Source organism: Phocoena phocoena, chromosome 2 (assembly GCF_963924675.1).
Source record: "Phocoena phocoena chromosome 2, mPhoPho1.1, whole genome shotgun sequence".
Classification (NCBI taxonomy): domain Eukaryota; kingdom Metazoa; phylum Chordata; class Mammalia; order Artiodactyla; family Phocoenidae; genus Phocoena; species Phocoena phocoena.
Genome location: NC_089220.1, coordinates 141,370,100 through 141,393,302, shown reverse-complemented (window position 1 = coordinate 141,393,302; position 23,203 = coordinate 141,370,100). Strand labels below are relative to the sequence as shown.

The window sequence follows — 23,203 nt, the reverse complement described above, 5'->3', positions numbered from 1 at the left end:
CTTTGTTGCATCAGGGACCTTTCTGTGCAAGGTGTTCCAGTAAATGTGTTTGTCAGACCTTTTTTTTGACCACTTGTGTATACTGGAACCTGTATGTCAATCTAATGTCTGGTTTTCTGCCGAGACATACCTGCCCCTTCAACCCAGGGTGCTGACATAATCACAGGGCAGAGTTGCAGTTGAGAAGAGCTGCTTGCAAAGTGGGTGATCTGGGAGTATAATTCTGATTATGTCCCAAGAAAAGAATGTATAAGAGGATTAAAAAGAAGTTCAGAAGTAAATTTGATACATTTTATGAGTAACACCCCTTCCATATGTCCTTGGAGATTTAGAAGAGAAAATTTGATTCCTTGTCATTTAGGTGAGGGTGTTTTTCCCAGTTTGACCCTGGCATGCATTCTGATCTGTGTTGGAGGAGGTATTTTCCCTGTTTGGAATAATTCTCCAATCACCTTTAAGATTGTACCCTCTGGTAAGGGGTGTTTTTGCTCGTCAATAGTTAGGGGATCTCCGAGCAAGGCCGACATTGATTGACAAGTTACATCCAAATGATATGTTATGAGTAAAAGGCATGTGTCCTAATGAATACTTATTATCTGCCCTTTAGGAGTAATCATTGGGTAGATGGTTGGCAGTGTGCTCACGGTGCTGCATTTGCAGGATTTCTGCCTGGTATATAGTGAAATGTTGCAGATCTGAACTAAATTTAGCACACATACACTCATGCACACACATACAATTTCTAGCCAGTCAGATTATCACACCTGTAGAACTTGCGTGGGGGTGAGCATGCAAATACTCTAGACCACCATGCAAGCCACATAGGAAATTTAAAATTTTCTGGTAGCCACATTGAAAAAGTAAAAAGAAACAAGTGAAGTAAGTGTTAGTAACATATTTTATTTCACTCAGCCTATCCAAAATATTATCATTTTAGTATATGTCATAGCCACCTTTCAGGTGCTCATACACTTATGAGCAGCTGTCATACTGGACAGTGCAGCTCTAGAAGATAAAATGTCCTGGTTTCATTGAAATAAAGTCCTCTGCTTAGTTCCTTATTGTCTGTGACCAGTTTTCTTCTGGGATCTCCTGGTTCCAGTGTCCCAGTTGAACTGGCCTAACTGAAGTAGTCTAGCCATTCTCTAAAGATGAGGTACCAGAACTTACGTGTCAATCAGATCATGGAAACTGAAGAGAACTACATATTCCGTTGACCTTTCTGGTCAAATGCTAACTTGTGACAAGTGGTGAACGGCAGTGAGCAGTGTCCACCACACACACACTGTATCACTTCTCGCATGCCACAAGCTTTCCTGGTATCTGCCTAGTGTCTCTACGCAGAATGAAGGCTGTCTTTAACACAACAGAAACAACAGCCCAACCCGTTGCTAACCGTCTTTTCACTCTTGTAGACACAGTTCAAACCTAAACCTCCACCAAAAAGTGTTGACTCAAGAAGTGTTGGAGAGCGGTGAAGACCATTTCCATGCAGCTTACTTGTTGAAAGATATGGCTAAGGAGGCCTGTCAGGATGTGGCTTTCACACAGCAAGCCTCCCCGACATCTGTCATCTTCAAGGGAACGAGTCGGATGGGCAGCCTGGTTTACCCAGTAGCCCAAGTCCACAGCGCCAGCCTGGAGAGCTACACCTCCGGTCCACCAAGCGAGGGCACCATCCTGGATTTGAGTACTACCTCGAGCATGAAATCGGAGAGTAGCAGCCATTCCTCCTGGGACTCAGACGGGGCAAGCGAGGAAGGCACCGTGCTCATGGAGGACAGCGATGGCAACTGTGAAGGGGCGAGCCTGGTCCCCGGGGAGGATGACTATCCCATCTGCGTCCTGATGGAGAAGGCCGACCAGAGCCTTGCCAGCCTGCCGTCTGGGCTGCCCATAACATGTCACCTCTGCCAAAAGACGTACAGTAATAAAGGGACCTTCAGGGCTCACTACAAAACTGTGCACCTCCGCCAGCTCCACAAGTGCAAAGTCCCGGGCTGCAACACCATGTTCTCGTCTGTTCGAAGTCGAAACAGACACAGCCAGAATCCCAACCTGCACAAAAGCCTAGCCTCCTCTCCAACTCACCTCCAGTAACAAGGTAGTGGACCACGTTTGCTCAGATAAGCATTTGTCGTAATTCAGGAATAAGGTAGTCCAAAGAAAAGCTTCTAACTCTGTTTAGTTACCATTTGGGGCAAGCGAGGCGAAGAATATTTGAGTTGACTTCATAGTCTTCGACAGCAGGATGAGCAGAAGACAAGCCTCGTGAGAAGTTGCCATTCGGGTGGCGTTTCCTATTATTTTTCTTAGCCCAGGAGGTTTACCACTGACATAACAAAAACTTGCAGAAACGTGGTTTTCCCCAGATTTGTTTACACATTCCCTGGGAGAGCTCCAGGTCTGCAAGTTGACAGCAGGGTCCCAGGACCTGGGGGCAGCTTGAAGTGAGGCTTGTAGTATTAAGGGTCAGTCGAGTGTCCTGGGACACAGACTGTCACCACGGGTGACACCAGGAGCCACTCCCAAAGATCACATTTTTGAGTCCCTGCTTTAATGAGTCTGAAATCCAAACTGGAGTTTGGGAAAATGACTGTTTGAGACTATCCCTCCATTTAGATTGGAGAATTGCCTTTTTTCCCCCTGAAGATCTCATGTGTTACTCCAGGGAGTTCTGAAAGGAAGCACGTTGGCCTCTAATACGTAGGAACACAAATGTTACCCGGGATCTTAGTTCTCGCTCTGTAACACGCGTTAAGAAGCTAGGGGGAAATACTTCATGCACTTAAAAATAGCGGTCTTCAATTTAATTTAAAATGTTTGCTAATATTTAATTTGTGTTTATGTTCTGTGAGTGTTTGTGGTGAGTGCAGACATGTCACAGTGTGACCTCTGGGTCTCTGCTCAAAAGCAGAACAAGTGACAACCTAAACTGCAAAACCACTGCCCATTTTTGTTTGGTGACCTTCAGCGTCTGTTCATTTAGATCCCCTGTGGAACAAACGCAGGCATGATTCTGGCAGGACCATTTGTATATATTCAGCCAGAGTGTTTAGAGAATGTGGTCCTGATGGTGGTTGTGCATTTTCATTATCACTGGATCCCTCAGTCTTCACCCTTTTATAAACGTGTAAGATTAGGATGAACTTTTGAATTTACATGGTAGAAAGAAAAGTAGGACATTATTGCCATACTGTATGTCTTAATATTTAACTTATTCTGAAATATATTCTGTACCATTATACACATTTGCTGTTGTAGAAAAGAAGCATAATAGGTCCTGTGACAGGAGACCCTGTCCTGAAATTCGGCATTTACAATACCCTAAAAGTCCATGGGTGGGAAAAAGAAATTGATTTTGTATTAAAACTTCAAGTTAATCACCTTTTTAAACTCATGGTTGGTTTGAGTAATGAAAAGCATCCTTAAAGAGAATTGGGGCTTTATAAGAGATACTATATTCCTCTGACCCAAAGGTGAAAAAAGCCAATAACCTGTTACTGATTATTTCAACATTTTTTTAAATAAATGTGACAACTTAAAATTTGTCTCTGCTTAAAGTGAGATGTATCTTTCAACTGTTTTGTTACCCAGCTGTTTAATATTCCGTTGTCCCCAAAGTGGAAAAATTTGTATACAAATGAGTTTTCTATGATTTAATAAAAATATATGACACACTTTTTGTTTAAAAAGGCAAACCTTTGTCAAAGCAGTTTTGTCATACATAGTGCATGTTGTGTGAGTGCATGTGATCATCTCACACACACACATACACACACACACACACACACACACACTTACGAATTTTACAGATCTAACCACTCAGGGAAGGTCTGGTGGACAGGAATCAGTAACTACTGCCCCATCCTAACAGGAACTGCAGCAGTTCATGAGTTGCAAAGAAATCAAGTGGTTACTTCACTGGGAGGAGGGGCTAGGTATCACTTATCAAGGAAAATACAGGGATTTTTAAAAATCTATGCTATCAAAAAAAAAAAAAATCTATGCTATCAAAGATAAGTCTTATGGCCAATGCTCAAAATGGAATGTAATGAAAGATTTAAGCCTCTTCTTTCTTTCTTAAATACGCAGGGTTTTTTTAAATTTTTATTGGAGTATAGTTGCTCTACAATGCTGTATTAGTTTCTGCTGTACAGCAAAGTGAGTCAGCTATACGTATGCATATATCCCCTCTTTTTTGGATTTCCTTCCCATTTAGGTCACCACAGAGCATTGAGTAGAGTTGCTTGTGCTAGACAGTAGGTACTCATTAGTTACCTATTTTATACATTAAAGTAAGTTTTTATTACTTATCTTTTAACAACTTTGCCTCTTTCTTCTACCCTTCCAACATATAGATAAAAGCACAATCCCACCTACCCATCCAGCCCCCCTCTCAGGTGATGTCAGTGTCCCTGCTTCTTATTTCAGTGGGAGAATAGGAGTCATCAGAGGGGAACTTTCTTAGCTACTGGCATCTGCACTGCTCCTGCCCGGCTCTGGGGCATGTCATCTCTTGCCTGGATGACTGCTGTAACCTCCTCACTGGTCTGCTGCATCCATTCTCATCTCCCACAGTATCCAGAATGTCCTTCTAAGTTACAGATCCAGTCCTGTAGGGCCCCAGCTTGAAACCCTCCAAGGTTTCCCTTTAGCAGTTAGTGTAAAATCCAGAGACCCTCCCAAGGCCTACAAGGCCCTAAAACATTTTCCTGCCCCTGCCGCTTCTCCATTCTCTTTTCATTACAGTCTTTGTCAGCCGTCTCTCCCTCCCTCTCACCATAGCAGCTGTTCCAAACCTCCAGTTTGCAAGGTCCCACCCCGTGGACTGGTCATATTCACAGAGCTGACCTCACTTCCTGCTCTCTGAGAATTAGAGAGTGGGAACCCCTTCAGCTTCTCCCCCGGTGCCCACCAGCCCCCATCCATTTGTCTGTATTCATATCCATCCTCATGTGGTCACATCTGCCTGGACCTCCTGAGAATCTATCTTGTGCCTGGCAGACAGTCAACAGTGAGCTGCAGGCTTCTGTGAGAAGGTGACCAGGATCCCCCCTGCACTCCCACCGCCCATTTTGCCCTCACACGCAGAACCGTCACAGCCTCCTTAGGTTCATCACCTCCCACTGAGGGATCCGAGTCTCCCTAACTCAACCTTTCTGATTTTATCCATGTGTGCCTGGGTGGCTATGTTAGTCTGGGTCCTCTAAGAAGCAGATGCCAGTAGGACTAAATGTACAAGGATGGTATTAAGAGGCACTCTTGAGAGAAAATAGGGAGTTGGGGAAAGCGGGAGGAGCCGGCAGATGCAATGCAGGGCTGACCCCAAGTAAAGAAAGGAAGGAGGGAAGATTGGGTGAAAGTATCTTGAGACCGCCATGTACCTGAGGAAGGTTCAGCACGGCCTTTGGGGAGTCCCTGTGTCCAGATGAACCATCTGAGCAGTCAGCCCCCATCTCCTGGGAGTGGGTTCCCTGGGAATCATTTCCCTGCCATGCTCCGTCTTGGCTGCGAGCAACCCATGGGAAGTGTGGCCACTGCAAACGTGGCAGTGGACGTAGAGCATGATAGCTGTAGCAGTTGGCCAAATCTTACCTTTCTAAAGCCCCTGGGTCCTGTTCAAGGTGCATTCAAACCTATATTTTTTCTCTAGACTCAAAAGATGTGTTCGTTTTCTTTTTGAAGACTGATGCTCTCACCTCATCCCTCCGGCTGCCTCAAGGTTGTCGTTCCATCACTTTTCTCCTCTCCCGTTCATTATCAAATTTGTCTTTCTAATGGTTCCATCTCTCTAGCCTGTGACATTTGCAAATCGCTCTCATCTCAACGATTAAAAGAAAGAAAAAAGAAGCTCTCTGTCCCCCCTCCCCCGATCCCTTCTGGTGACTCTTCTTTCCTCCTTGTGCACCCAATTTCCTTAGAATAGTAGACTTTGCTTCTGTCCTATGGCTGCACTAATCTTGCTCCCAGATGGCCATATCCAAAGGACACGTTTGGTTCTTTGGTGAACACTGGTCCCTCCCTGGCCTTTTTCTCTCCTCATGCTCGTGCTCTTGGTTGTCATTCATCCTCGTGACTTGCAACCCCAGCAGGATCCCTCCAGAGCTGCCCTCTTGACTGTTGGTTATCATGGAATAACCCACAGCATCTCCAGTTCAACTTGTCCTCAGCTCAGTTTGTCATTTCCCCACCAATCAAACATTTTTCTCCTTCTGTTTCCTCGGATTGAGGGAGTGGTGCCATCACCTGGCCAACCCAAGCTAAGACACTGGGGGCGGTACTGAGCATGGTTAAGAGCATAGCCAGTACTGAGTATGGTTAAGAGCATAGCTCTTTAGGTCTGACTGCCCTTGGCTGTTCCACATACTAACCTGGTGACCTTGGCCAAGTAACAGCTTCCCTGGGTCTCAGTTTGCTCATCTGTATCATGAGTATAAAAATACACTCATGAGCTTCGATAGTTCATGATGAGACTCAAATGACGTGGTGTATATGAAACACATAGCACAGTGCCTGGCACGTACACCCTCAGCAAACATTAGCCGTAAGCATCGTCTTTGTCACCATCATCATCCCTATCCTAGACTTCTCCTTTCATCTCACTCCCAACAACAGCACTCAGTCACCAAATCCAAATGGCTCTACCTGCGCAAACGCTCTCACATCCTTCCCCTCTTTCCTGCTCACCATCGATGTCAGTTCATCAAGGCAACCCTCCGCGCCGTTCTCTGAGAGTACTTCAGCAGCCTCCTATTTTTATTTCTCTCTCAAATCCAACCTCCAGACAGCAGCCCAAGGTCTGACGGTGCCACCCGCTCCAGGGACTTGCCGTCCAGCCAGGCCTCAGCCAGGCTGACCCCCTGCAGTGGCCCCACAATCCTGGGGCTAGTCAGGCCCCGAAGGCCCTGCATATGCTGCTTGCTCTGCAGGAATCGCCTTTCCAGTCTCTGACCCACTCACCCTTGGTCCTCCTTTGAGACCCAGCTCAGGTGTCATCACTTCCTGAAAGCCCCTGGTGACCTCGCTGTCTCTCCCTCTCAGTGTTGAGTGAAATGAGCCAGTTCTTGGCACCCATGTGCTGTCAGGTTTACCCACAGACTTGCCCTCCCCCACCCCAGCCCCTCCTTTGGCAGGTCTACTGTCAGCATTCACCCCTCACCAAGGGGCTTTACTTGTGACCTCTGGCTGTCAGTCAACAGAGAACCCTCTACCGTGTGCCAAGCATGCTGAGCGCACAGTGGTAAATGTAATAGACATGGTCCCTGCTCTTGTGGAGTTTAAAGCCCAGCAAGGAGGACTGATAATGAAACAAAAAATTTAAAAATGACACAAGCTGAATTTCCAGAAGAGAGGTCTCTCTATCTTCAACCTCTCTCACTAGCATCCCTTCCTGCAAGGCCCACCCAACTGAGGGCATGGGGTCATGACCTCCCCGTGACCTCCCCTCCTCAAGGTTGGGCACTCTGTCTCCACGCCCAGGTGTGTGGCTGCTTAAATGTAACTTAACTGTCACTTGCCTGCAGGTCCCCAAACCTTCAGCCTTGTGGGTCATCCTTCTGTTTATATTCACATTAAATAATGCCCACACTTTAAGAGGACTCATCTCAGCAATCACTTTCTCCATCAGCCTTTGAACATTAAAAACACACAAGCCTCCCAGATTCTGGGAGCAAACTTTCAAATCAATACAACTTCAACTGACAGATGAAAACTAGCTTCTTTGCCCTTAATCCTAGGGATCTGATAATATTCACTCCTCCAATCAAGCTTTCAAAAACCCTTTTCTCCCTCCTCTAGCAGAGGGTCAAAGACCATGGGGGCATAAATATGGCCTATCTTAAGGTTTATTCTGAATAAGCTAATCCACTCACATCCAGATTTTCCCTGATTTCTTAGACTCTACCTCTATTAGGAAATTGTATAGGTCACTGGTTTTTTTTTCCTTTTTTAATTGAGATAAAATTCACATAACCTAAAATTTACCATTTTAACTATTTTAAAGTATACAATTCAGCAGCATTTAGTACATGTACAGTGTTGTGCAACCACGACCTCTATCTAGTTCGAAAACATTTTCATAACCCCAAAATACAACCCTGTACCCATTAACAATCACTCTCCATTCCCCCTTCACACCGGCCCCTGGAAACCACCAATCTACTTTCTACCTCTATGGATTTGCTTATTCTGGGTATATCATATAAATGGAATCATAAAATATATAGTCTTTTGTATCTGGCTTCTTTCAGTTAATGTATTGTTTTCAAAGTTCATCCATGTTGTAACATATCATTCCTTCCTATGGCTAAATAATATTCCATTGTATGGCTATACCACAACTATTTTAATTTGTTTTGCCACTTAGTGGACATTTGGATTGTTTCCGCTTTTTGGCTATTTTGAATAATGCTGCTCTGAACATTCATATACAAATTTTTGTGTAGACATATGTTTTCAATTCACTTGGGTATGTACCTAGGAGTGGAATTGTTGGGTCATATGTTTAGCTTTCTGAGGAACTGCGAGACTGTTTTCTAAGGTCACTGATTCTTAAATGTAGTTGCACATTGGAGTCACCTGGGCATCTTTTAAAAGTACCACTTCCTAGGTCCCATCCTCCGAGGTTCTGATGTAATCAACCTGCTTTGTGGCCTTTGCAGGGAGAGTTTCAGAGCTCCCCAGATGCTTCTCCTCAGCCCTGGTTGAGAACTTCCAGTATACAGACAAAGAGGACTCAGAGATGATGTCATTAATCAGTAACTCCTGAATCTGCCGTCAGAAGTCAGTGTTTTCAGACCTGCTTGATGGTGAGAATTTTCTGAGGCACTTACTAAAAATACAGATTCATAGGCCCCTCCTCTGGAGATGGCTTAGGGAGTGGGCCTCAGGGGGATCCTGGGAATCTGAAGTTTTGATGCACATTTCAGGTCTGCCTTATGATCTGGCAGGTTTTGGAAACAATATCATAGTGTAGGCCTCAGCCAGCCACATCACCATCACCTGGAGCTTGTAAGAAACGCAAATTCTCATACAGCTAAATCAGAAGCTGCCTTTTAGCAATTCCACGGTGATTATAAGCACATTCGTATCTTTCTTTTTTTAAAAGATTTTTTGATGTGGACCATTTTTTAAGTCTTTATTGAATTTGTTACAATATTGCTTCTGTTTTATGCTTTGGTTTCTTTGGCCATGAGGCATGTGGGATCTTAGCTCCCCGACCAAGGATCGAACCCTCACCCCCTGCATTGGAAGGTGAAGTCTCAACCACTGGACCCCCAGGGAAGTCCCAAGCACATTCGTATCTTAAAAGCACACTTAGACTCCTAAATCTCAAGCTGTTATCGTCCCTGGACAAGTGGTTCTCAAAGTGGACCTGCATTACATCATCTTAAAGGCTCATTGAAGCACAGGTGGCTCTCGGAGCTTCTCATTTAGTAGGTCGAGGCATGGCCAGAGAATCTACACTTGTAACAGGTGATGCTGATGCACTTGGACTGGGGACCACACTTTGAGAATCCCCGGTCTAAAGTCCAGACCAGGGTTTCTCAATCTCGGCACTGTTGACATATGGGGCCAGATAATTCTTTATTATCTGTAAGGGGCTACCCTGTGCATTGTAGGATGTTCAGCTGCTTCTCTGGCTTCTACCCACGAGATGCCAGTAGCACCCCCAAAATTGTGACAGCTAAAAATATCTCCAAGCATTGCCAAATATCCCCTAGTGGGGATGGGTAACAAAATAGCCCCCAGTTGAGAACCACTGGTCAAGACCGTTCCTAAAAGGGAGGGTCTGTCACTCATCCCATTCCTGGGAGAGGGGAGTTGTCCCCTGGCTCAGGCAACCTCTCTCAGCCTCTTCTCCCACCCCCTCAGATCCTGGGGGGCATCTACAAAGGAGCCTGAGACGCCCTGGGGCAACATCTTTCACCCAGGATTTACTCACAGGGAAATGAGACCCTGGTCCCAGCTCCCTGGCAATTGTGAGGGCAAAAGAGAAACGTCTGAATCTCTGAACACCAGCTTTATAGTCCTGACAGGTAGCCTAGCCCCTGTCACCCTCCCTCCTCACCCATAACTCCTTCTGTGCAAGGTCTACTTTTGGCTACTCATTAAAACCATATTTTCCAATAAACTTTTTTTTTTTCATTTTTTGGCCACGCCTTGCAGCACGCTGGATCTCAGTTCCCCGACCAGGGATCAAACCCGCGCCCCCTGCATTGGAAGCGCAGAGTCTTAACCACTGGATCACCAGGGAAGTCCCCCAAGAAACTTTAGAAGTGGCTTCAGACAAATTGTATAAAGAACTGAATGCCAATTGGTCACCTGATGCTTTTAAAGCTACATCCTAGAAATCTGTGATTGATTCTTAATTCATCTGTATTGCTATATTTTCTTTATGTTCTTTGCAGAGGGCTGGGAATATTAAGGAAAAAAAACGATTTTTTAAAGGAGGTGCTTGGCTTTCCAATCTTCTTTGACGCTTGGCCACCTTTCAGATTGTTGGTGAATGGTGCCCTCTGCTGGAATGTCTTGGTTATTGCAATTGGCACTGTGTGCTGCTGGAGTCCTGTCTGTCCTGGGAAATAATGTGTTTGGAAATTCCCCTCATGTCCCCCAATGCCAAGGCCGGGTGAAAAGAAGACATGTTTCCTGAATGTTCTTAAGCCCGCTTCGTGGAGTTGAGTGTCTCCACCTAGGGCACTGGTTCAGGGTAAGTTCACACAGGCTCCTTCTGTCACTCCCCAGTTTGGCACTTGCTTTCCTAGAACAGAAGGTGAAACCAGAGCCCTTCCAGCTCTCCAACCTGCCTGCGTGTGGAGGAGTGATGTGGTGGGAAGGACACGTTTAGGGCCCCCAGGCTCCAGGCTTCACCTTCCACCTCTGCACATCCCTAGCTGTGTGGGGCCTTAAACATCTCTAACGCTTGGAGACCTCATTTCTCCATCGACCAAATGGTGGTTTCAGATTGTATTTCATAGTGTTCTAGGAACCTCACAGGGACCTCACAGGCCAAAGGGGGTATGAGGGGCTGCCAAGAGGGCAATGACCAGCACCAGAGGAGTTCATTCCCCTTCTGTCTGGTCTCATATGTTAGGTTTTAATATTTTGTGTTCTGCTAAAATATATATATATATATATATATATAATATATGTATATTTTATATATATGCCACACCTTCTTTTTTTAATATTTATTTATTTATTTGGCTGCACTGGGTCTTAGTTGTGGCACGCGGGATCTTCATTTGTGCATGTGGGACCTAGTTCCCTGACCACTGATTGAACCCGGGCCCCCTGCATTGGGAGCACGAAGTCTTAGCCACTGGACCACCAAGGAAGTCCCAATATGCCACGTCTTCTTTATCCATTCATCTGTCAACAGACACTTAGGTTGTTTCCATGTCTTGGCTACTGTGTATAATTCAACAACAAACATGGGAGTGCAGATATCGCTTCGAGAGTGACTTCATTTCTTTTGGACATACACCCAGAACAGGGCTTGCTAGATCATATGGTAGTTCTAGTTTTCATTTTTTGAAAAACCTTCATACTGTTTTCCATAGTGGCTGTACTAAGTTACATTTGCACCAACAGTGCACAAGGTTTCCCCTTTCTCCACATCCTCACCAACACGTTATCTTTTGGCTTTTTTTTTTTTTAACTGTTTTTTGTTTCCACACACACACACTGTATTTTATTTTTACAAGAGATAAATCAACTGACACCAAGCATTGTAAATGGATGACCACAACAAAAGCAACAATGATTGCAATTACCAAACACGAAACGCACTCATACTATGTCATAATATTGACATTCAGTCCAGGAATCCTCCACGGTAACAGCTCCTTTACTTGCAGTGAAAATTGATTTGTATATTTTTTGCCTCTGAGTCCTTGTGGGATTTATTTTATTTTTTTATTATTATTAATTTTTTTAATTCAAACAAAGTCACAAAAATTATAATCATCCTCATCAGTTCACTCAGTCCCATGTAATTAATTTCTTTTTCATCTTGATCTTTTGTTAGCACTTTTATGAGTTCATCAGTTTTCCATTAGAGTTCTGAAAATGCTTATTCAGTTCAGTAGTATGGTCAGTTACCAGAAACCTGTACTTGTCGGAGTCTTTTCCATGAATTCCTTGAAGATGAAACCCTTTTATAGGAACATTTTTGCAAAAGCAGCAGAGTACACTCAGAACTGTCTGTAAATGACAAAACACTTTAAAATGACCACGGTTAAAGATTTGATGAAAGTTCATAGTAATGCAATTGACAAGGACGTTTAGTTATTTCTGAGATATACATTTTCAAGTAATAACTAGAATTATGACTTATAACATTATACCAGAACATATAAGATTTTTAGAAATTTCATGTAATGTCTGAAACATTTATATTAACATATTTCCATACAAATAACCCAAAGAAAGTTTAGCATTAGTTGTTTTGTTTTTTTTTTTTGCTGTATGCGGGCCTCTCACTGTTGTGGCCTCTCCCGTTGCGGAGCACAGGCTCCCGACGCACAGGCTCAGCGGCCATGGCTCACGGGCCCAGCCGCTCCGCGGCATGTGGGATCTTCCCGGACCGGGTCACGAACCCGTGTCTCCTGCATCGGCAGGCGGACTCTCAACCACTGCGCCACCAGGGAAGCCCTAGTTGTTTTTTTTGTTTTATTATACTGCAGGTTCTTATAAGTCATCAATTTTATACACATCAGTGTATACATGTCAATGCCAATCGCTCAATTCAGCACACCACCATCCCCACCCCACCGCGGTTTTCCTCCGCTTGGTGTCCATACGTTTGTTCTCTACATCTGTGTCTCAACTTCTGCCCTGCAAACCAGTTCATCTGTACCATTTTTCTAGGTTCCACGTACATGCGTTAATATACGGTATTTGTTTTTCTCTTTCTGACTTACTTCGCTCTGTATGACAGTCTCTAGGTCCATCCACGTCTCAACAACTGACTCAGTTTCGTTCCGTTTTATGGCTGAGTAATATTCCATTTTATATATATACCACATCTTCTGTATCCATTCATCTGTCGATGGGCGTTTAGGTTGCTTCCACGACCTGGCTATTATAAATAGTGCTGCAATGAACATTGGGGTGCATGTGTCTTTTTTTTTTTTTTTTTATGTGTCTTTTTGAATTATGGTTTTCTCTGGGTATATGCCCAGTAGTGGGATTACTGGGTCATATGGTAATTCTATTTTTAGTTTTTTAAGGAACCTCCATGCTGTTCTCCATAGTGGCTGTATCAGTTTACATTCCCACCAACAGTGCAAGAGGGTTCCCTTTTCTCCACACCCTCTCCAGCATTTGTTGTTTGTAGATTTTCTGATGATGCCCATTCTAACTGGTGTGAGGTGATACCTCATTGTAGTTTTGATTTGCATTTCTCTAATAATTAGTGATGTTGAGCAGCTTTTCATGTGCTTCTTGGCCATCTGTATGTCTTCTTTGGAGAATGTCTATTTAGGTCTTCTGCCCATTTTTGGATTGGGTTGTTTGTTTCTTTAATATTGAGCTCCATGAGCTGTTTATATATTTTGGAGATTAATCGTTTGTCCATTGATTCGTTTGCAAATATTTTCTCCCATTCTAAGGGTTGTCTTTTCATCTTGTTTATGGTTTCCTTTGCTATGCAAAAGCTCTGAAGTTTCATTAGGTCCCATTTGTTTATTTTTGGTTTTATTTCCATTACTCTAGGAGGTGGATCAAAAAAGATCTTGCTGTGGTTTATGCAAAGAGTGTTCTTCCTATGTTTTCCTCTAAGAGTTTTATAGTGTCCAGTCTTACATTTAGGTCTCAAATCCATCTTGAGTGTATTTATGTGTATGCTGTTAGGGAGTTTTCTAATTTCATTCTTTTACATGTAGCTGTCCAGTTTTCCCAGCACCACTTATTGAAGAGACTGTCTTTTCTCCATTGTATATCCTTGCCCTCTTTGTCATAGATTAGTTGACCATAGGTGCATGGATTTATCTCTGGGCTTTCTGTCTTGTTCCATTGATCTATGTTTCTGTTTTTATGCCAGTACCATATTGTCTTGATTACTGGAGCTTTGTAGTGTAGTCTGAAGTCAGGGAGTCTGATTCCTCCAGCTCCGTTTTTTTCCCTCAAGACTGCTTTGGCTATTTGGGGTCTTTTGTGTCTCCATACAAATTTTAAGATGATTTGTTCTAGTTCCATAAAAAATGTCATTGGTAACTTGATAGGGGCTGCATTGAATCTGTAGATTGCTTTGGGTAGTATTGTCATTTTCACAATATTGATTCTCCCAATCCAAGAACATGGTATATCTCTCCATCTGCTGGTATCATCTTTAATTTCTTTCATCAGTGTCTTACAGTTTTCTGTATACAGATCTTTTGTCTCCCCAGGTAGATTTATTCCTAGGTATTTTATTCTTTTTGTTGCAATGGTAAATGGGAGTGTTTCCATAATTTCTCTTTCAGATTTTTCATCATTAGTGTATAGGAATGCAAGAGATTTCTGTGCATTAATTTTGTATCCTGCAACTTTACCCAATTCATTGATTAGCTCTAGTAGTTTTCTGGTGGCATCTTTAGGATTCTCTATGTATAGTATCATGTCATCTGCAAACAGTGACAGTTTTACTTCTTTTCCAATTTGTATTCCTTTTATTTCTTTTTCTTCTCTGATTGCCGTGGCTAGGACTTCCAAAACTAGGTTGAATAATAGTTGCAAGAGTGGACATCCTTGTCTCGTTCCTGATCTTAGAGGAAATGCTTTCAGTTTTTCACCATTGAGAATGATGTTTGCTGTGGGTTTGTCGTATATGGCCTTTATTATGTTGAGGTAGTTTCCCTCTATACCCACTTTCTGGAGAGTTTTTATCATAAATGGTGTTGAATTTTGTCACAAGCTTTTTCTGCATCGATTGAGATGATCGTATGGTTTTTATTCTTCAAGTTGTTAATATGGTGTATCACATTGATTGATGTGCATATATTGAAGGATCCATGCATCCAGGGATAAATCCCACTTGATCATGGTGTATGATCCTTTTAATGTGTTGTTGCATTCTGTTTGCTAGTATTTTGTTGAGGATTTTTGCATCTATATTCATCAGTGATATTGGTCTGTAATTTTCTTTTTTTGTAGTATCTTTGTCTGGTGGCCTCATAGAATGAGTTTGGGAGTGTTCCTTCCTCTGCAATTTTTTGGAAGAGTTTGAGAAGCATGGGTGTTAGCTCTTCTCTAAATGTTTGATAGAATTCACCTAAGAAGGCATCTGGTCCTGGACTTTTGTTTGTTGGAAGATTTTTAATCACAGTTTCAATTTCATTACTTGTGATTGGTCTGTTCATATTTTCTGTTTCTTCCTGGTTCAGTCTTGGAAGGTTATACCTTTCTAAGAATTTGTCCGTTTCTTCCAGGTTGTCCATTTTATTGGCATAGAGTTGCTTGTAGTAGTCTCTTAGGATGCTTTGTATTTCTGCGGTATCTGTTGTAACTTCTCCTTTTTCATTTCTAATTTTATTGATTTGAGTCCTCTCCCTCTTTTTCTTGATGAGTCTGGCTAATGGTTTATCAATTTTGTTTATCTTCTCAGAGAACCAGCTTTTAGTTTTATTGATCTTTGCTATTGTTTTCTTTGTTTATATTTCATTTATTTCTGCTCTGATCTTTATGATTTCTTTCTTTCTGCTAACTTTGGGGTTTGTTTCTTCTTCTTTCTCTAGTTCCTTTAGGTGTAAGGTTAGATTGTTTACTTGAGATTTTTCTTGTTTCTTAAGGTAGGCTTGTATAGCTATAAACTTCCCTCTTAGAAGTGCTTTTGCTGCATCCCATCAGTTTTGGATCGTCGTGTTTTCATTGTCATTTGTCTCTAGGTATTTTTTGATTTCCTCTTTGATTTCTTCAGTGATCTCTTAGTTTTTTAGTAACGTATTGTTTAGCCTCCATGTGTTTGTGTTTTTTATGGTTTTTTCCCTGTAATTCATTTCTAATCTCATAGCATCGTGATCAGAAAAGATGCTTGATATGATTTCAATCTTCTTAAATTTACTGAGGCTTGATTTGTGACCCAAGATGTGATCTATCCTGGAGAATGTTCCATGCGCACTTGAGAAGAAAGTGTAATCTGCTGTTTTTGGATGGAATGTCCTATAAATATCAATTAAATCTATCTGGTCTATTGTGTCATTTAAAGCTTGTGTTTCCTTATTAATTTTCTGTTTGGATGATCTGTCCATTGTTGTAAGTGAGGTGTTAAAGTCCCCCACTATTATTGTGTTACTGTCGATTTCCTCTTTTATAGCTGTTAGCAGTTGCTTTATGTATTGAGGTGCTTCTATGTTGGGTGCATATATATTTATAATTGTTATATCTTCTTGGATTGATCCCTTGATCTTACGTAGTGTCCTTCCTTGTCTCTTGTAACATTCTTTATTTTAAAGTCTATTTTATCTGATATGAGTATAGCTACTCCAGCTTTCTTTTGATTTCCATTTGCATGGAATATCTTTTTCCTTCCCCTCACTTTCAGTCTGTATGTGTCCCTAGGTCTGAAGTGGGTCTCTTGTAGACAGCATATATATGGGTCTTGTTTTTGTATCCATTCAGCAAGCTTGTGTCTTTTGGTTGGAGCATTTAATCCATTCACGTTTAACATAATTATCGATATGTATGTTCCTATGACCATTTTCTTAATGTTTTGGGTTTGTTTTTGTAGATCCTTTTCTTCTCTTGTGTTTCCAACTTGGAGAAGTTCCTTTAGCATTTGTTGTAGAGCTGGTTTGCTGATGCTGAATTCTCTTAGCTTTTGCTTATCTGTAAAGCTCTTGATTTCTCCATCGAATCTGAATGAGATCCTTGCAGGGTACGGTAATCTTGGTTGTAAGTTCTTCCCTTTCATCACTTTAAGTATATCATGCCACTCCCTTCTGGCTTGTAGAGTTTCTGCTGAGAAATCAGCTGTTAACCTTATGGGTGTTCCCTTTTATGTTATTTTTCTTTTTTCCCTTGCTGCTTTCAATAATTTTTGTTTGTCTTTAATTTTTGCCAGTTTGATTACTATGTGTCTTGGCATGTTTCTCCTTGGGTTTATCCTGTATGGGACTCACTGCGCTTCCTGGACTTGGGTGGCTATTTCCTTTCCCATGTTAGGGAAGTTTTCAACTATAATCTCTTCAAATATTTTCTCTGGTCCTTTCTCTCTCTCTTCTCCTTCTGGGACCTCTATAATGCGAATGTTGTTGTGTTTAATGTTGTCCCAGTGGTCTCTTAGGCTGTCTTCATTTCTTTTCATTCTTTTTTCTTTATTCTGTTCCGCAGCAGTGAATTCCACCATTCTGTCTTCCAGGTCACTTATCCATTCTTCTGCCTCAGTTATTCTGCTATTGATTCCTTCTAGTGTAGTTTTCATTTCAGTTACTGTATTGTTCATCTCTGTTTGTTTGTTCTTTAATTCTTCTAGGTCTTTGTTAAACATCTCTTGCATCTTCTCTATCTTTGCCTCCATTCTTTTTCCGAGGTCCTGGATCATCTTCACTATCATTATTCTGAATTCTTTTTCTGGAAGGTTGCCTATCTCCACTTCATTTAATTGTTTTTCTGGGGTTTTATCTTGTTCCTTCATCTAGTACATAGCCCTCTTCCTTTTCATCGTGTCTATCTTTCTGTGAATGTGGTTTTTGTTCCACAGGCTGCAGAATTGTAGTTCTTCTTGCTTCTGCTGTCTGCCCTCTGGTGGATGAAGCTATCTAAGCGGCTTGTGTAAGTTTCCTGATGGGAGGGACTGGTGGTGGGTAGAGCTGACTGTTGCTCTGGCGAGCAGAGCTCAGTAAAACTTTAATCTGCTTGACTGTTGATGGGTGGGGCTGGGTTCCCTCCCTGTTGATTGTTTTGCCTGAGGCAACCCAGCACTGGAGCCTACCTGGGCTCTTTGGTGGGGCTAATGACAGACTCTGGGAGGGCTCACGCCAAGGAATACTTCCCAGAACTTCTGCTGCCAGTGTCCTTGTCCCCACGGTGAGCCACAGCCCCAATCCCACCCCACCCCCCGCCTCTGCAGGAAACCCTCCAACACAAGCAGGTAAGTCTGGTTCAGTCTCCCCTGGGGTCACTGCTCCTTCCCCTGGGTCCCGATGCGCACACTCGTTTGTGTGTGCCCTCCAAGAGTGGAGTCTCTGTTTCCCCCAGTCCTGTCGAAGTCCTGCAATCTATTCCCATTAGGCTTCAAAGTCTGATTCTCTAGGAATTCCTCCTCCCGTTGCCAGACCCCCAGGTTGGGAAGCCTGACGTGGGGCTCAGAACCTTCACTCCAGTGGGTGGACTTCTGTGGTATAAGTGTTCTCCAGTCTGTGAGTCACCCACCCAGCAGTTATGGGATTTGATTTTACTGTGATTGAGCCCCTCGTACATTCTCATTGTGGCTTCTCCTTTGTCTTTGTTTGTGTGTGGGGTATCTTTTTTGGTGAGTTCCAGTGTCTTCCTGTCGATGATTGTCCAGCAGCTAGTTGTGATTCTGGTGTTCTCGCAAGAGGGAGTGAGAGCATGTCCTTTTACTCTGCCATCTTGGTTCCTCCTCCTCTTTTGGCTTTTTGATAATAGTCATCCTAACATAATCAGAACAGCATGGCTTTTGTTAAAGAAGGGAGTCTCTCTGACCTAAAATCCAAGCCACCAGAGAAGAGACTTGAAGATATAGTAAAGTGGAATCTTTTCTTAAATATCGGGATTTTTCTGAATGCAAAAGTAATACAAACTCATGGGGGGCTGAGGGGAGGTGGATGAAAATACAGAAGACAAAAGTTTAAAAATCCCACCCTGGGCTTCCCTGGTGGCGCAGTGGTTGAGAGTCTGCCTGCCGATGCAGGCGACACGGGTTCGTGCCCCGGTCCGGGAGGATCCCGCATGCCGCGGAGCGGCTGGGCCCGTGGGCCATGGCCCCTGGGCCTGCGCGTTCGGAGCCTGTGCTCCGCAACGGGAGAGGCCACAGCAGTGAGAGGCACACGTACCGCAAAAAAAAAAAAAAAAAAAAATCCCACCCTGCCATCATCCTTCCATCTTTTTCCTTTCTTTTGTTAAAAGAAGAGTCATGTTTGTTTAATTATTTACTATTCTTTTTATCTAAGTAATATTTATTTTGGCTATTGTATTTATATTCTCTTAGATACTATATTTATATTTATATATTTCTAAGAGCTCCACATTCCAAAGGAGTAATTCTTCTTGGGATGTATGGTTTTCAACTGCCTACGTTCCTTTCCTCCTTTGCTTTTGCTGTTTCCATGCACAGAACCTATGCAAGGTTCTTTCTGATGACTTTTCACCTTTCAGTGGGGCTGGTTACTTGCTGAAGAATAGAGTGGGTATGAGTGAGGCTGAGCAGAGGGAGGGAGGAAATGGAGAGAAATGCTCTATCATTTTAGTCTATAAGGAGATGTCTTGTAGCACTTAGGAATGCTTTGAAGCATACAACAGAAAATTCAAAAAATCAGTGTCAGACAGCATTTATTTCAAATAACAAGAAATGTAGGCATAAGTATAGTGGCCCAGCCTGGCCAGGGCCACCATCTCTGCGATTCTCTTGATTTTTCCCTCATTGTCAAGGAACAATGAGGCTTCTCTGACTCCAGTCACCAACCTGAATTGAAGGTAGGAGGAAGGAGTAGAGGATTGGCACTCAATAGGTTTTTCTGTATTATCAAGAAAAGCAGTTTTCCCAGAAGGCCCTAGCAGATTCTACTTCTGTATCATTGACCAGAACCATGTCACATGGCCATATTTAGCAGCCGGGGAAGCAGGGAAAGCAAAGATTTAGTTTTCCTTTGCTCTGTAGTGGAGGTGGCAACAAAGAAAGAGTTTGAAACTGTCTACTGAGTTAGCCAAGTAACAGAAACAGACTCACAGACATAGAAAACAAACTAATGAATACCAAAGGGAAAAGGGGTGGAGGAGGGATAAATTAGGAATTTGGGATTAACAGATACACACTACTATATATAAAATAAATAAGTGAGGACCTACTGTATAGCACAGGGAACTATATTCAATATCTTGTAATAACCTATAATGGAAAAGAATCTGAAAAAGAATATATATATTATAAATAAATAGAATATATATATTCAGTTGTACATATATAACTGAATCACTTTGCTGTACACCTGAAACTAACACAACATTGTAAATCAACTATACTTCAATATAAAGAAACCCAGTGGGGACTTCCCTGGCAGTCCAGTGGTTAAGACTCCATGCTTCCACTGCAGGGAGCACAGGTTCAATCCCTGGTCAGGGAACTAAGATCTCATATGCTGCATGGCACAGCCAAAAAAACAAACAAACAAACCATGGTTTCCACATCTTTCCTTTGTCCCGGGCCTAAGTCTCCTTTCATACTCCATTTTTCAACTGGGTGGTTGGCTCAGAGGTTGAGTCACTACCCCCTGTGCTATGGTCTGGAGATTACTGCCTCTTCTCAGAAGCCATACAAACTAGGTCACCAGCAACAAACTTGGCCTTCCAGTGTCACTTCTCCTTCAGCTCCATTTCCCCTGCCTTTCCAGTGTCCACCTGGCCTGTACAGGAAGTGTCCTTCTTCTTTCATGATTGACACCTGCTTCTGGATCTCACTGCTGCCATCTAGAGTCTCCCAGGTGGACAAGTCACTCCCAAGGGGGTGCACAAGATGATCAAATGGGCTGAAGGAAGAAAATATGGAGCTTCAGTTGGTCTTATTTTTATCTTGACAAAACAAAGAAGTTCATCTTTACTGACCTTGAATATACAGCCAAACAAGGGCACCCTTGTTTGGCTCGTGTGTCAGGTGGACATGTGGTACATATTCGGAAGACTGGAAGCTAAACACATAGAGAAGTTGACAGTGGCTCTCACGCTCCTTCTTTCCCTCTCAGTGTGTTGCAGAGTAATGCAGTTTATGTGTGCCCAGTTTAGAGGATTAGCAACTATACTATCTAATTTTAAAACCTAGCCAATACAAAGTGAAAAAGAAGTTTACAGAGATTCCTGCCAAAACAAAAACAAGACAAAACAAAACAAAAAAACTATGGTGTTATGGAGTGGAAAACTGCACGACCTAAAAGTTGAGAATTATGTTTTATTCAGTGGACTTGCTGAGGACTCAAGCCCGGGAGGCAGCCTTTCAGATCGCTCTGAAGAGGTAAGAGAGGAGCCCAGGATATACAGGAATTTTTACAACCAAAACCAGGTAGTCGGAATATCAAAAGATTACTGTTAATTAAAGAAAAACCAGACATCTCAAGTTACTCAATTTAGCACTTTTCTATGTATGGGAAGATGCAAGAATCTGGGCTCATTGAAATCATTCCTTTGATATGCACCTCAGCTATCTGGGGCCAGAATCCTGTTTTTCTCCAACCTGAATCCCCTCAGGGTGCACTGCTGGGGGTGGCTGCAGTGGCTGCATCCTTTGTTTACTGATATGGCAGGAGATACTCATTGTCCACAGCATGAAGACAATACTAAAGCAAGCACAAACAAAACACTAAGATCAAAATGGCAGGCATAACACCTCTTTTACTATTAGAGATGCACTTTTCATCAGCCACGTTACAGAGTAAAAACTACAACAATCTAATCAGATCTACGGAAAAAAAGACAAATTTTATCCAAAAAAAGTATTTGAAGCATGGATTCTTATATGAGTAAAGATGTGCTGTTAATAAATAAAATTAAAATGATCTGGCTTTGGGCTTCCCTGGTGGCGCAGTGGTTGAGAGTCTGCCTGCCGATGCAGGGGATACAGGTTCGAGCCCCGGTCCGGGAGGATCCCACATGCCGCGGAGCGGCTGGGCCCGTGAGCCATGGCCGCTGAGCCTGTGCGTCCGGAGCCTGTGCTCCACAACGGGAGAGGTCGCAACAGTGAGAGGCCCGCATACAACAACAACAACAACAAAAAAAATGATCTGGCTTTAAATATTGTTTAGTCCATTAAAATCTCATCAGTTTAAATTTTCTCCTTCAATCTGTTTTATCATTTATATAATTCATGAACATACCAATATTTGTATATAAATTACAGGGTTACGTGTTGGGGTGCATCTACTTTATTCTGAGAGTGGTTTACAAAAACTTTATTCTGATAGTGGTTTACAAAAACAGTGTTTACAAAACTGTTTGGAGAAGACTGCCCCTAGCAGTGAACTTTCAGGTCTCTGACCTTCCTCAGATCGGGAAGGTTCTTGGTCATTAACTACACAACTCACTCAAGCTATTGTAACCAGAAAAGGAATTTATCAAAGGACATTAAGTGGCTCACAAAACCTTTAGGGGAGCCAGACAGCAAGTCAGGTTTGGAGGCTACACAACCAGGAGCAATGCTTGTCTAGCCACGCAGTGTGATTCACCCAGCAAAGACCTTTCTTCTTCTACAGTGAAGACCCTATGCCAGCTGGGACCTCGGTCACTGGGTCTGGATGCCCTGAAACTCCACCACACTGCACCCAAGGCCAGACCCCTCCCCAGCCAACCTTCTAGAAAATGGAATCCACAAAGTTCCTGCCTCCTCCTGGCTCTCTTTCACATCAAAGAAAGTCTTATGCCCATTTCAGAGCCTCGATCACATTCTTTTTTGATGGTTGTTTTTGATGAGGTTTGAGGTGGGGAGTAGGAGGAGGAGGAAAAAAAAATGCCTTTACTTTGCCAATTTTAATAGTAATTTTCCAATTTGGGTAATTTAAACATGTAATTTAAAAGAAACATTTTCTTTCTCCTTTCTTGATCAATCTATCCAGAAATCTGTGTTATTTTTTTCCTTCAATTTGTTTATCAGTAACACTAGTTCATTTTTCTACTTACTAATAAACTACTTTTATCCTTATTAATTCCTTACTTCTGCTTTTCTTGTGTTTATTTTCTGTTTTCATAAGTTGAATGCTCAATTCATTTATTCTCACTGTAGTGTAAGAATTTGGTGCTAAGAATTTAACTCTTATGGAGGTTTTAAAATATAATGTTATTATTTTTAAGTAGTATAATTTTAACTTTTATTTCTTCTTTGATCCAAGATATAATAAAATTGTTTTGTTTTCATTTCCAAGTTTCACAAGATTGTTTCTTTGTTTAATCTTAGGTTATTACTTTCTGATTTTATTGCATCATGATAAGATGTAGTGTGACCTGTACATTTTCAGCTTTGAGGAATTAATTGAGGTTTTCTGTGTAGCCCAGTATA

At 42.4% G+C, this 23,203-nt stretch overlaps 1 protein-coding gene across 1 annotated transcript in view; it reads left to right on the top strand.

Annotated features, from left to right (window-relative positions):
• The window catches only part of BNC1 (basonuclin zinc finger protein 1), a 29,886-nt gene extending 27,786 nt beyond the window's left edge, over window positions 1-2,100 (top strand). The window contains exon 5 of the mRNA XM_065872379.1: window positions 1,416-2,100. Coding sequence (XP_065728451.1) covers window positions 1,416-2,100 — 685 coding nt within the window. The remainder of the gene's footprint in view (window positions 1-1,415) is intronic.
• Window positions 2,101-23,203: the final 21,103 nt, after the last annotated feature.